Raw genomic sequence first — 14,710 nt, 5'->3', positions numbered from 1 at the left:
AGTGGATTTGTCAGGCTGGATACAGTAACGCTGATCCAGACCGATCCAGTGAGAAGATTGGACAGGAATAGGAGATAGTGAGGCGATCGAGTTCTGTTTACCTTCATCACAAACACTGCCACCAAAGGCTACGCTGTCAATTATTAACAGCCTTCTAAGTCTTAAGTTGTGTTGGTGTCTTTATTCTCTTTTGATTCTGATGCTACTCATCAAAATGATTCAATATGAACCAAAGCATGCTTTCATTTCAAACGGTAATCTCACACTGATTTAGAAATTAGAATTAGACAACCACATGGGACTGAGTCGTACATGGAGATATATATATATATATATATATATAAAGCTAAAGCAAACAACAGTTCCCGTGTAAAGTGAGAGCTGTTCAAGTATGTGACGGCTTCCATAAGTGGACGGACGGATTGGAAGCGAACTGATGAGATTCGCGGAGCGGGACTAATTTGTTAGGAGCAACTGTCATCGCCCTCCCCCCCCTCCCCCCCCTCCCCTCCCCTCCCCCTTCCCTTTTCTCGACGTCTCCCCTCTCCACGCTTTCTCCCTCGCCTTCCTGCGTTTCTCCCGGTTGCTTCCAGGACTTGCGAGATGACACGCACACATGGTGCAGAGGTCCTGGCAGGTGGATGAAAGGCCGGGGAGCTCAGGGGGCTGGTGTTGACTGTTGGAGATGTCACATGATACTCTGAGTCAACCAGAAGCAGCGCTGACCCCGATAAAAGTGACTGACACGCCACCCAGCTAAACCATTTGCTTCTCCAGGCCTATTTGGGTTTGTTTGGCACCCCAGCTTGTTATCTAGATTGTGAGCCTGGGTATAGAATTAATGTGAATAACATTTCCATTCTCCATCTGTTTTCATGGGTTATGTTTGATTTTCCAGTGTACTGGTCTGAAAAGAGGTAGAGTGCATTGTGGGTCAACAATGCAAACTAGTGAGAGGAATTGTGCCCCCAACAAACACCACTGAGAAATGGAAACCGCTCGGCTGATTGCGCGGCCTGTGATTTGAATGCATTGCGAGGATGTCGCCCGCGACCCCCAGATTGTAACGTTCATAACACTGAAAATGCAAGAGCTTTGATCAGTGGGCCGCAGGCGGAACCCCCATTGTGTTACCTCGTTCGGCAGAACCTGAAGATACTTTTATTAAAATGAACATCATTTCAGATCTTAGAGATTGCCACTTTGAAACCAAATGAAACTTTGTTTGAACAAAATCATTCTCAGGAGAACGATGTCAATCCTCCTTTCCTTGTTTTATTTGACACTTGTCAAGCAGAGCGATAAAGCCAATAACTGGGACAAACCATGAAGCAATACCACCGTGAATTATTTTTAATAATAATAAATATTACAGATAGTTAAAATGACCATTCTCAAATTTGTCTCATCTGCCTCAGTTTTAATAATAACGATTTCTCTGTAATCTGTCATGACCTACAGCACCGCTATCTGAATGAAATAACTTCATGGATATTCATGTCATTGATCAGTTTTAAGTCCAATATCGCATATGAATGAGCACACGAAAACCTGACTCTGGTTGAAACTCATTTTGAGTAAAATCAAAATAAATAACTTTATTTATATACAAACAAAATGAAACACAGAAATCCAAAGCACTCTTAAGACATCACTTGGGAGAACAGTCAAAGTAAAAAATAAACATAAAATGTTCTTGCCAGGGCAGCAAAAAAAATAAAAGATTCACATACAAACAAGTAGATATAGATGTATATATGCATGTATTCATATATATATTCTTTATATGTGTCTTTCACAAAAAAAGCCAGTTTACTCTATGAGTAAATACATTCTACTCTAAAATCACTAGAACAATAGTGTACATTCAAAACCAAAACACTGTAGTCACTTATCAGAGGATATCAGAGGACTGGGTGAACCAATGCCGGATGAACCAGAGACACTGATCGATTCCCCCGATGAAACCGTACCTTGACGTGTGCGTGACCAGCGTGCGCGTGCCCTGTATCGACGGGAGACCGTCTCCATTTCCATACAGATAGAAATGGACCACATTTGTGCCAGCCAGCAAAATCTGAATCGCGCACCCAACCCAACCCAACCCAACCCACACACACACACACACACACACACACACACACACACACACACACACACACACACACACACACACACACACACACACACACACACACACACACACACACACACACACAAAATGATCTGTTCAGCAGTTCGTCTGATAAACTTTGCCTCCGCAGCTGAAACCTGATCCCAGATCTATTTCTGCCGCTCTGCAAAGCTTCAAAATGGCTACCCAAGCTTTCTGCAACTCGGTGCTCTCTCCCACCAGACCTAAGCGACTTGGATGACCCACTCTCTCTTTCTCTCTCTCTCCCGCTGTCCCTGGGAACAAGACTTATTAAAGAGAGAGATTCACACCCTGATACACCGTTCCAGGCCCTTCAAGTTCCAATTTGTTCGAGAAATAAATGAACATTTAGTTCAGAGGATAATATAATAGTATAAATATAACCTTACAACAGTGAATTACTTATTATTGGTAATACTTTAATGACTATTTTCGGTTGGGCTGGCAGCAACAAGGGAATGTCACATCTGTGCAACAAAGGTCGGCCATTTTGTCTTTGGGTTATCGTTGACATTGAGGAGGAACCGATACGCCAATCAAAACAACAACAGCAGACCACTTAAATCCAAACACGGCTGCTGAAACATCTTTCAGACACACTCACAATAGTCGATTTGGATAGACGTCCCCATTTCAGTAATCTTGACCATAGATCTGCAGTGCAGTGTTTCGCTCTCCTTATTAAACACAGAATATAAACATCTACCTCTTGTGATTCTAGCCAAAACAGTAGCATGTGGAGAGTGAAGGTGAGACTGCTACAGAAGACTCAGTTGCTAGGCACCAGGGTTCTCAGTTGTGATGGGAGACGCATCTTGCAGTCAAATCCCACTGAATGTTATTAAACACAAACCATGTGACGAGATCGTTACAATCATGTGTTGATGAAAACATAGCATGGTGACTTTTACGCTGTGCCAAAGTGCTATGCTACTACGATAGGTGCAAGGGAAGGTTCTGGTTGGATCGTCTGTGTGAGTGTGTGCGTGAGTGTGTGTGTGTGTGTGTGTGTTTGTTTGTGTGCTCGCGTGTGTGTGGTGTCAGGTAACCCCTGAGAAGGTTCTGTCTCAGTATTGCTTCTCTGTGTTTGCTTTGTGCTTCTTCCTTAAATAGTATTTTATATTATAACGTATATACAGTGTGAAGCAGTACATTGTTCTTCATACATGCTTGCGGCAGCTCAGGACGTGACTCCGTGTCTGTCCACGGTATGGGCTTTATCAGTAGAAAAGGGTCCGTTGCTACAGACATCTCAGTAGGGTTCAGCGGCAGCACCAAGGAGGCAAAATGCTCCTTGCTCCCAAAACCGTTGTGTACAAACAGCGGCTCTCCTGAAATGAGCCAACCAGCTGGTACAAGTCTAGCATCCCCAGCCCTCAGCCAAAAGCTATTCATCGCAAAATGCTTAGAAAGTAAGGAGGAAAAAGGAATACAGAAGAGTACAATGATAATTCAGCGCAGCCCCTGCAATCCTTGGTTTACAGTAAAAGCATCTACTTTTCTCCAATCTATTTAAAAACACAGATGAAGGCTTTAATTCCTTATTGTCGTGGTCAAGAGACTTTAGCTTGAAGGACATCAAACGCCATGCCTTCTGCCGGAATAATAGTTTTCATGTGTCATATAATTGCGAGCTTACAAGCTTAGAATTCCCCCATTCTATTTTTTTTCTTTAACAATTTCCCTTCGCTACTCAGAACCATGCAGGCATTATTTAATAAATAAAAAATTATTCAGTGTTCACGTGTTCCTATTGGTAGCAGTACTTCTGTAATGGTTTACTGGCTGGTGGTTGGCTGGAGTATAGAGATGCTTTCAAAATTAAAAAAGCGTATGTAGTGGGCATAAATCATATCATCTGTAAATGTCTCACTTTCATATCTATTAGCAATGTTGGAGTACATTGTACGTTGAACTATGCAAGTATGTGTGTACATATATTTATATACATATGCATTGTACATATAAATATATACATATGCCTATAAATATTTACACACATATATATATATGTAAATATGAGCGTTCTTCTCATCCACCCAGCTAACCTGCTAAGGTTACCAAGAGAGGTGGAATCGGAGCAGCCATAAGAAATAGTAATGATCATTATGCGGCACTACCGTCCACACACACACACACACACCCTCTCAGGCCAGATGTTGTGTCTCTAATGGATTCTCCAATCCTTACTGGAGAGTACAGGGTCAAAAGGCAGCTCTCCAAGGCATGAGAGAGAGAGAGAGAGAGAGAGAGAGAGAGAGAGAGAGAGAGAGAGAGAGAGAGAGAGAGAGAGAGAGAGAGAGACAGACAGACAGACAGACAGACAGACAGACAGACAGACAGACAGACAGACAGACAGACAGACAGACAGACAGACAGACAGACAGGTAGGTAGGGAGAGAGAAAGGGATAGAGAGATAGAGGAATTGTACAAAATTAGAGAGTGAGAGAAAGAGAAAGGATACAAAAAAACACATCTGTATTTTAATAACCCAGGAAACTAGCAAATTCTGCTGTGGAGTTGGGGCACAGCAGTTGGGGCAATCCCTGCAACACACAATTATTTAAAATCTTTCATCCGCAACTGTGAGATTTCCTATTTTCTTTGCTCGATTCGGACGTTCTTGTTCAGAAGCACCAGGGATTAGCCACTGAATCAAGTGGGATGACGAGAGGAAAATGCAAAACCTTCTGCAGCACATTGTGATTTTCTCTCTGTTAATAGACAATAACAAATCGCCATTAAAGGCCGTTCTGTGAGGTTTCCCAAAATAATCCAAGTGGTTTAAGACGGGCAAAACCTTGACAACGCTGTTAAAAAGTAATGAACACACATAAAAAAGGCTGAGTATGTGTATGCCGACAATGTACACTCACACACACATTTGGGTGTGTACAGTAGGCTTGATGTGCATTTACACATTGCGGACATTGCCTCCAACACAATCTCAAAAAAGGAAAAGCAAATCTCCAACTTTCATAGCTCGACATTTAATATTGCCATATGATCCGAGACACCCTGTAAAAATTTTCCTGTGATGCACTGTAATAAAAAAAGGGATTGCTCAATGACAGTACTGGCTCTTCAGTTCTAGATGCTGACATGAATACGAGACAGACACTGTATCTCACTGTATCTCTGCACACATCGCAAGAAGTACAGTGACGCTATAGCAGGCCTTCTCCTTTGAAGCAACTGTTAAAAAAACGTAACAAAACAAAAACAATGGTGGCATCCCACGACATCATCACTACGCTGAACAAACGCGGTCACGGAACAAACCCAACAATATGTTAACAATGAGAAGGTATAGCCTATTAACAAAAGGTCAAACACTACGCCTACTTCTTTATTTAAACATTTTCCTACAATAAAATGTGTCTAGAGAATCGCGTTGGACGGATTATGCTGGGGCAAGAGATACGCAGTTTAAGCCATTGTACAAGTCCAGTTTTTGTGCTCTGTCGGGCAGTCATAACGTTGCTGATAACCTCAGCGGATAATCCTACCCTATTTAGTTACGTATACAATTCCTGTGGCTGTTAAAATACACAGAAAGGGGGAAAAAGCTGGTAAATAACGGTGTTGTATATCCCGGTTCTAAGTAGACACCGTAGCGTCCTGTAGTTTGTCTCTGCTGTTCGCTAACATTAGCATTAACTTCCAGCATAGTCAGAGGCAAACACAGCAGCCATGTTGTACAAACAGACTTCCCGCTGAGGGGGAAAGGGAACCAGGGGGTTGAAAACAAGAGTGAAAAACAAAAACAAACCAACAAACCAGCAACATACAATTCAAAGAAACCTCACAAACAACAACTGTGCTTTTGGTTCCCGCCGAAAAATGCGGAGCAGGATGGGAGATGAGGTTGAGATGAGATTTGTTTTGGTGAACAGAAGATATATATCATAGTGTATACACACACACACACACACACACACACACAAACACACACACTACAAAGTGTCACATCATTCCCTGCCAGTAAGGAGGCGATAGAAAATGTGCTTTCCGAGAGAGAGAGAGAGAGAGGGGGGGGGGGGTGAGATAAGAGAGAGACGTGAGAGGGGCTTGGTGGGTTCAAAAGTTGAGCACCTCTGGTTCTGGATGGTCAGAAAAGGCTCCGGGCTGGAGAGAGAGGACACTTACAAAGGGCTCAGAAGATATCAAAGACACAGGAAAGGAGATATGGAGTAAAGGAGGAAGTGGAGCGAGGAAAGGAAGGAAGGAAGGAAGGAAGCGTCACTATACTAGAACAACACTCATATCATAATAATATGAAAGATAATATTGCATCTCCTAGGACTAGAATTCCATTGCTCAGTGTATATAAAATTGGAAGAAATATTTTTCGCTATACTGTGATATTAGTTACATTTCACTTACTTCTAAAATAATTTATACCAATTATATTTGATGGCATATTTACATAAATACATTATAACAATAAAAGGAACATCATCATCGACACATTGTTATAGAAACATACACCATACAATATAATTGTATATATCATGTCATGTTACAGCCACACGTACACACACATACAATCAATATGAGCTATTGCAATGCTGCTGTCGTGTTGGAAAACGCTGTCGGACATTCACATCTTCATCAGCATCATCATCATCATCATCATCATCTCAAGTAAGTAAGCTCCAAGCAGACAAGAGTTTTCACGTGTATTGCTATAATATATTATACTATGTTTATATAATATAACACCCAACAAAGGGTTCAGCCCAGTTTAAATAGATGCAGCTGAACATTCGTGTCATAAAATCCAAACTATTGCTTTTTTATTTTTTTTCACTCCTATCGAGTCCATCTCCTCTTCCTCCTCCTCTTCCTCCTGCTCCTCCTCGTCTAGCGGCTTTTCGTCCAGACCAGGAAGGAAGGAAGGAGAGGAGGCGAGGAGAGGAGAGGGGGCGTGTCGGCGGGCAGGTCAGACAGACTCTGGCTGCGGCAGAGCCTCTGCCAGCGGACTGAACTAAATAAAGCCAGACCGTCTGGATCTCCGTGACTCTTCAGCCAGATGCCCCCCAAAAAAAGAGAAAGGGAAAACAGGAGGATGGCATTGAGCAGCGGTCCTGTTGCCATGGCCAGAGAGAGAGCTAGAGACAGAGACAGACACAGAGAGAGAGACAGAGAGAGAGAGAGAGAGAGAGAGAGAGAGAGAGAGAGAGAGAGAGAGAGAGAGAGAGAGAGAGAGAGAGAGAGTCATCCGCTGGGAGTAGCAGCAGCATCATTTCCCAGTGCCTCTAGAAGTCAGAGAAGAGGTCCTGGGGTCCCAGGTGGATGATGAAGGGGGCGAGGGTCCGCGGCTGGTAGAAGGGGTTGTCAATGAAAAGACCACCTGGAGCCAGAGAGAGAGAGAGAGAGAGAGAGAGAGAGAGAGAGAGAGAGAGAGAGAGAGAGAGACAAACAAAGGCAGAGAGAGAGACGAACAAAGAGACGGGCAGAAAATACAGAGAGAGAGACAGAGAGAGAAAAATGGGCAGAGAGAGAGACAACCAGATAAGGCAGAGAAAGACAGAGGAATCAGAAGTTATTCGAGTTGAAGATGGTCATCTATAAATAATTGTATGGCCATGTGAAACTGCTCCAGTCAGTAGCCTGCAGACGACATTTGACTGTGGTTGTTATTTGGGGCGTTAATGCGTCAACCATAAGAACTGCTCAAAGGCAATTTCCGGCTGTACTCCTCTTGTCAGATATTTCTTGAACATATTTACTACTTTTCTTATCGTGAATCATTTTTTGGGGCAATTGTTGGGGGCTGTCACCCTACTGTCGCATTCTGGCCAGAGTTCAGACTGGCGTAGCACCCGCCGGGTGAGGCTTGGTTGCCAGTATGCATCACAATGCTCACCCCACCCTGGCCCTCACAGCCCAGAGGTGAGGAACGTAATGAGAGACTTGGAGACAAGGGGAGGGTTAGGGGGCCATGTTAGTACAAGGGACAGGACACCGGGGTTAGCCCCCTGCTACAGACACCGGGGTTAGCCCCCTGCTCTAGTGATGAGTGAGACACCGGGGTTAGCCCCCTGCTCTAGTGATGAGTGAGACACCGGGGTTAGCCCCCTGCTCTAGTGATGAGTGAGACACCGGGGTTAGCCCCCTACTCCAGTGATGAGTGGTACAGACACCGGGGTTAGCCCCCTGCTCTAGTGATGAGTGAGACAGACACCGGGGTTAGCCCCCTACTCCAGTGATGAGTCTTACACCGGGGTTAGCCCCTTACTCTAGTGATGAGTGAGACAGACACCGGGGTTAGCCCCCTACTCTAGTGATGAGTGGGACACCGGGGTTAGCCCCCTACTGTAGTGATGAGTGGGACACCGGGGTTAGCCCCCTACTCCAGTGATGAGTGGGACACCGGGGTTAGCCCCCTACTCCAGTGATGAGTGTCATAGGATCTTTAGGGTCCAGTCTCTAGGTCTAACATCTCATCTGAAAGATTTGGTTTAAATACTCTGTACAACAGCATTGGCACCAAGATTCTTAAATCATTCAAACTATTTGTGACTGAAATATAGTATGAGGAAAAAAAAAAAAAAAAAAGGCAAACAAATGATGAGTAACAGCTGTAAGGTCACACACACACACACACACACACACACATACATACATTTATTAATGGAATATGATGGATCTTAACCAACCATTGGATAACTCAGTCCCCAACAAACCAATGGGTGAGCCTCATAGCCGTAACCATGGAGACGTCAGCAGGAACCTTGGTACTCCTGATTGGCCACAGCGCTCACCTTTGAACTATGAATAATGCTTTGTGTTGACCAGTATGTGTTGTTTTTTTTGTGATTATTTCTCAACCTTTCATTTGTCTTAGTTAAAGGGTCATTTGGATATTACGGAAAAAAAACTGTTGGTTCTGTATTCAATCTCATCACTTGAAACTAGCAGGAAATAATTGCATTTCTCATTCATTATGTTTTTAATATGGAATAATAGTTTTCATCTTTGCAACAATGCAGGATATTGGCTGTACCTGTTCATAACTTCCAAACGTTACTCTGTACAATAAGGGTACATTAATTAACCATTCATTTTAAATAATTTAATGCAGTAATAAGCATTAAATGACAGTTAATTAACAGTTACAAATGCTGTTGATGCAAACAAAGGCATTAATAAATAGTTTATTGAACAGGGAGAAAACCGAAATCCTATACTAATGCTATACACTAGTGCTCATTAGCCTGCATTACTACTGTACTACAGTACTGCATTAAGCAATATTAATTAACCTTCCCATATGGTCAAGTATTACCCGTTCTAAATGGTATGGCTTGTCATGTTGTGCCCTTAAAACATTGACGCTCAAAGTAGAAGATCATTGGGGGAATATGATCCACAGATGGATTCTCTGAATCCAACGCAGCAGACGGAAAAAAAGGCCACTACGATAAAGCAATGGCAGTGGAGAGGAAGTGGAATGTTCCAGCTCTTTCCTGGAGTGCTCCTTCCTGAGGTCATTGTGTTTTTATTACAACACAAGGGAGGGGGGACGGACGGACAGACGGACTCGGTACCTTCGTACATGTTGACTTCTCTACAGGAGAGAGTAGAACAAACCGGCCTGCCCTTCTCCACTAAAGAGTGACAGGAAAATTATTTTGAAACCAAAGCAGTGGTCCAGTCGTATTTGTTACCAAGTGAGGGCATATACACACCAGGCAGTGTTACCGTTTTATAAGAGATACTTTATTTATTTTTTTCCACATTGTGTCATTTAAACCTATACATTCTTCACACAACTCACACAGATTTGTACAAGGGTGTGTGTGTTGGTGTGTGTGTATGTTTGTATGTATGCATGTGTCGTTTCTCAGGGCTAACCTCTTCCCAACGAAGAATAAGCCCAACAAATAAACAAAAAGTTCAAATATATATTTATAATTTAGACTCACAGAATGAGGTAACAATTCACAGTACAAATCCTTCAAGTTTTTTTATCTTAAAAAGTTAAACCTGCAGTATTTTTTTCTCAATCAGAAGTTTTTGGAAATAAAAAAAATAAAAACAGAACATAGAACAAAAGAAAAAAGTACTTAAAACCACTTTTACAAATCGTTTGCTAAAGTTTGACTCAAACGTCCCCCATAGAAATCGTAGGAAAAATAACATTGAGACTAGAAAAACAAAACAGGTCTAGGTGCGTTTGGTTTGTGGATCAGTGTGTCCCTCCCTCCCACCCTCCCCCCGGGCGCTAAAAGAAGTGGTAGTGGGCGGGGTAGGGGTAGGCGGGCATTTTCATGACCGGTAACAGAAGCATTCTCTTGGGCAAACCTGGAGGGAGACATGAGAAGAGCACAGCGCTAGTGTGTGAGTCCACCTGCATCACATGACCTGGCAGGCTCCTCCTCCACAATTTACACTCCACCAACAGTGTGAGTGATAGGGTATGTGTGTGATAGGGGAGTGTTGTGTGTGTGTGTGTGTGTGTGTGTGTGTGTGTGTGTGTGTGTGTGTGTGTGTGTGTGTGTGTGTGTGTGTGTGTGTGTGTGTGTGTGTGTGATAGGGGAGTGTTGTGTGTGTGTGTGTGTGTGTGTGTGTGTGTGTGTGTGTGTGTGTGTGTGTGTGTGTGTGTGTGTGTGTGTGTGTGTGTGTGTGTGTGTGTGTGTGTGTGTGTGTGTGTGGGATGTTTTTGATAGTGCGTGTGATTGTGTGTGTGAGAGTGGAGATTGTGTGTGTGAGGCTGTTTACGTTTGTGTGTGTGCGTGATAGGTTTGCGAGTGTGAGTGTGAGAGAGTGCATGTCTGAGAGTGTGTGAGAGAGTGTGTTTTTGAGACTCAAAGTTGGACAAGTAGGGACAGGAGGAGGTTGTATTAAAAGGTGGTGAAACGATTAGAGAGAAGTGTTAACCGGGGGCCCCCCCCCAGTCAGCTGTATAAGGGGCCCGGTCGGCTCCGGACGTGTTAAAGTGGGTCTCCAGAGACAGAAAGCAGCAGCGAGGCCCTCATGTTGAGTACCATACACCAACTCCAGTCCCATTTATTCCTGGATTATATTCTGCATGTGTGCCAAGCGTGAGGTTCACTCAACAAGGTCACCACATGTTGCTCAAAGACCAAAGTTTTTCACTTTATTATGAGTTATGAGGGTCGATTAATACAAGCCGCCCACGTCTCCAATCTCCCCTGGATATTTAGACTCCCCTGGGTCTAAATATATTTGGTGTGTGGAGGAATAGAAAGAGAAAAAGCAATTTGGAACCAAAGTCAGGCTTGTAGGTGAAAAGTAACACGGAGCATCTTTCAGGGTTAAAGGTTTGCCGTTGTGTTGGCGACAATATAGCGCGACCAAAAAAAAACTATTTTCCACCGTCAAACATCAAGAACAAGAGCTCTGTTCAACACGGGGTCAGCGCAGTTATTTGCCGTATCTTAATCTAAAATAATAACGCTGAAGCTGTGAAGTCGTTCGACGAAATGCTGAATGGGCCTCATTGAGTCTTTAAAGCCACCGGAATAACAGCAGCTTTATGTCAGAGCAGCCCCCCTTCTGAGAGGTGGGACCGAGAGAACCAACGCTACAACTCCACACCTCTACCTCCTCCGACCGGGCTGAAGAACCCCCGCCACCTCCACCCGCTCCTGGACTGAATTGACACTGATGACCCTCTGCACCCCCTATAGCGCAGCACCTACCCCACCTCCTCCACCACCTTTAAACATAGAGTTGCATCTCCACCTCTAACCACACTGAGCATCTCCTCCACCTCTAACCACACTGAGCATCTCCTCCACCTCTAAACACACTGAGCAGCTCCTCCACCTCCTCCACCTCCTCCACCACTAGACCCTGAGCCGCTCCTCCACCTCCTCCACCTCCTCCACCACTAGACCCTGAGCAGCTCCTCCACCTCCTCCATCTCCTCCACCACTAGACCCTGAGCCGCTCCTCCACCTCCTCCACCTCCTCCACCACTAGACCCTGAGCAGCTCCTCCACCTCCTCCATCTCCTCCACCTCCTCCACCACTGGACCCTGAGCCGCTCCTCCACCTCCTCCATCTCCTCCACCACTAGACCCTGAGCCGCTCCTCCATCTCCTCCAGCTCCTCCACCACTGGACCCTGAGCCGCTCCTCCACCTCCTCCACCACTAGACCCTGAGCCGCTCCTCCATCTCCTCCAGCTCCTCCACCACTGGACCCTGAGCCGCTCCTCCACCTCCTCCACCACTAGACCCTGAGCCGCTCCTCCACCTCCTCCACCTCCTCCACCACTAGACCCTGAGCCGCTCCTCCACCTCCTCCACCACTAGACCCTGAGCCGCTCCTCCACCTCCTCCACCTCCTCCACCTCCTCCACCACTAGACCCTGAGCCGCTCCTCCACCTCCTCCACCACTGGACCCTGAGCTGCTCCTCCAGCCCACCAGAGGGCTCCCGGGGGGGGGGGGGGCTGCTCAGCATGAGTCCCGGGGCTCATTATCACCTCTCCGGGCACATTGGAGCCATTCACAACCTCTGTGGTCGTGGGACACGGGCCTCCACGAGTCACGCGCACACACACCGTCACACTACCTCACACCCCCACACCCAAGCACAACCACCCCAAACACACAGACACACACGTCAAACAGGGCTACGTCTGTTAAGGGGAGGTGAAGTGTGTGTCGGACAACACACTGACTTCGACCTGAAGGCCGCTGGAGTCACAACACGCTGCGTTGTGTCGGCGAGTGCCGAGCGCACAGGGACCTGGCTGTCAGCTACGGGCAATTGCTCACAACGCCCGGGCTGACGTACGCCTCCACTCCGCACACACCCAATTACCCCGGGGGCTGCGCACAGGGCCGGCCTTGTGGAGCGCCTCGCCCCCTTAAGGATCAGGGAGAGCCGGGTGAGAGCGAGGCACCACCCAGACACCCTGCAGTACCAGCGACACGCATCTCCTCTATCGACTCTTAGACCACCGTCCAAGACACAAGCGGGCCTGGCAACGTTTACTGAAGCAAGCAAGCAATGCTTGTACCAGGGCGGCCGCGTTAAAAGCAACCCCTACTGCTGGAGAGGTATGGAGGTTATATAGATGGAGCTCATGGGATGTACTTTGTTAGCGCATTTCCTCTAAAGTAACTTCTTGGTCATTGTGTCCGTGATTCTGAAGGGATCCAGGCTGTGAGTGCCTAAGGCGGTGGTGGCCAATCAAATCCCATCCTTCCAACCTTTTGTCCCGCCCCTAATATCCTGTAATGCAGCAGGACTGCAGCAGGCGTCCTCAACTCGATTCTACAGTATCTGGGGGATCTCCCTTCTATTTCTGCAGTCGGAGCAGGAGTTAGTCGCAGTGCCGCCGGGGGTCAGTGCGGCGATCGCAGAGAAACATGATCCACCAGCGGATGTAGGTGATTGAAGGAATAATGAGCACAAGTAACGCAAGACCCGCCTCTGATGAAACCCACCCAGGTTTCGTTATCCCGCGTTGATTGGCTTAAACAAGAGACCCAATTAGACGGAGACATTAGAAGGAGATGTGAAGGGCCGGAAACAGCATAGTTAAAGGAGGTGAAAGACATGAAGAAGAAGCAAGACAAAATTAATGAAGCGGTTATGACGACCAATAGGAGGGAAGGAAGCTAACGATGTGGTTGGGCCTAATGAACAATTAGACCGCTTTGCCCCGAGACAGCAACACAGGGTCGTGTGGATGTTTTAATCTCCACACTGAACCGCGTGGTTCGTGTGGTTCAGCTCTCCCCCTCCAGCGCGGGTTAGGAGTGCAATGTGGGGCTGAGGACAGCAATCACAGAGCAGGGAGGGAGAGGTAGGGATGACAGAGAGTGACAGAAACAGAGACACAGAGATTAAAGAGAGACCGAGAGGGAAAGAGGCAGAGAGAGAGACAAACAGAGACAGACAGAGAAAGGAGAGACAGAAAGAGGCGAGGACAGAGACACGGAGACGGAGAGAGACGGAGAGACGGACCATATTGTGTGTGTTAGCGGTGTGTTAGCTCACCATAGGCGGGAGCTGCAGCAGCAGCAGGAGTGTAGCCGTACGGCGCGCCAAAGCCTGTTAACGGGAGACGGAGAGAGGCTTCAGGAACACAATGTGGCTGGCCACACAGAGGGGGAGATCCGCTCTATTGTGGGTGGGCTCAGCCTCACAGTCAGACAAACGCAGGTTTCCTTTGGATTAAATGACATTGCGAAATCGAGTCGAAATTCGGCTCCCTGCTTCAATGCGTCTCATACTTTTAATCTGTTTATTTACATGTTTAGCTGACGCCGTCATCACCATCAAAAAGAGAGTAGACTAACACACACATCCTTAATGTGTGTCATTAATGTGTAATTGTAGGTTTCACGTCAGAAAAAGAATTGGAAGTGTGCGTATGTGTGTGCAGCATTCTCATGAACACAGGAATATACAGCAAACCTTTGCACAACACATACATGGCGTGCTCACACCCACACAAGGTATACACACAAACTCCTTCCATCGGCCCGGTGCTTTAAAGGGCTCCTGTCATGCCACCAGGTGTGGGTGTGATTAGCTGGTACAAGCCGTTTGCCACAGGGAA

At 46.0% G+C, this 14,710-nt stretch overlaps 1 protein-coding gene across 9 annotated transcripts in view; it reads right to left on the bottom strand.

Annotated features, from left to right (window-relative positions):
* Positions 1-1,556: 1,556 nt before the first annotated feature.
* strbp (spermatid perinuclear RNA binding protein) overlaps positions 1,557-14,710 on the bottom strand; it is a 76,987-nt gene continuing 63,833 nt past the window's right edge. For 5 of the 9 annotated variants that reach the window (XM_060050246.1, XM_060050242.1, XM_060050247.1 and 2 more), the window contains exons 18-19: positions 14,146-14,199; positions 1,557-7,512 (exon numbers count right to left, since the gene is read on the bottom strand). In XM_060050246.1, the coding sequence (XP_059906229.1) occupies positions 7,418-7,512; positions 14,146-14,199 (149 nt within the window). In that variant the 3' untranslated portion in view covers positions 1,557-7,417. Of the gene's footprint in view, positions 7,513-9,862; positions 10,470-14,145; positions 14,200-14,710 lie in introns of those variants that run through there. The other 4 variants (XM_060050245.1, XM_060050249.1, XM_060050250.1 and 1 more) reach the window with 2 other exon arrangements.

The sequence above is a fragment of the Gadus macrocephalus genome, chromosome 4 (genome assembly GCF_031168955.1).
Source record: "Gadus macrocephalus chromosome 4, ASM3116895v1".
Lineage (NCBI taxonomy): Eukaryota > Metazoa > Chordata > Actinopteri > Gadiformes > Gadidae > Gadus > Gadus macrocephalus.
The sequence above is the reverse complement of the archived record's forward strand: the minus strand, read 5'-3'. Positions and strand labels throughout refer to the sequence as shown.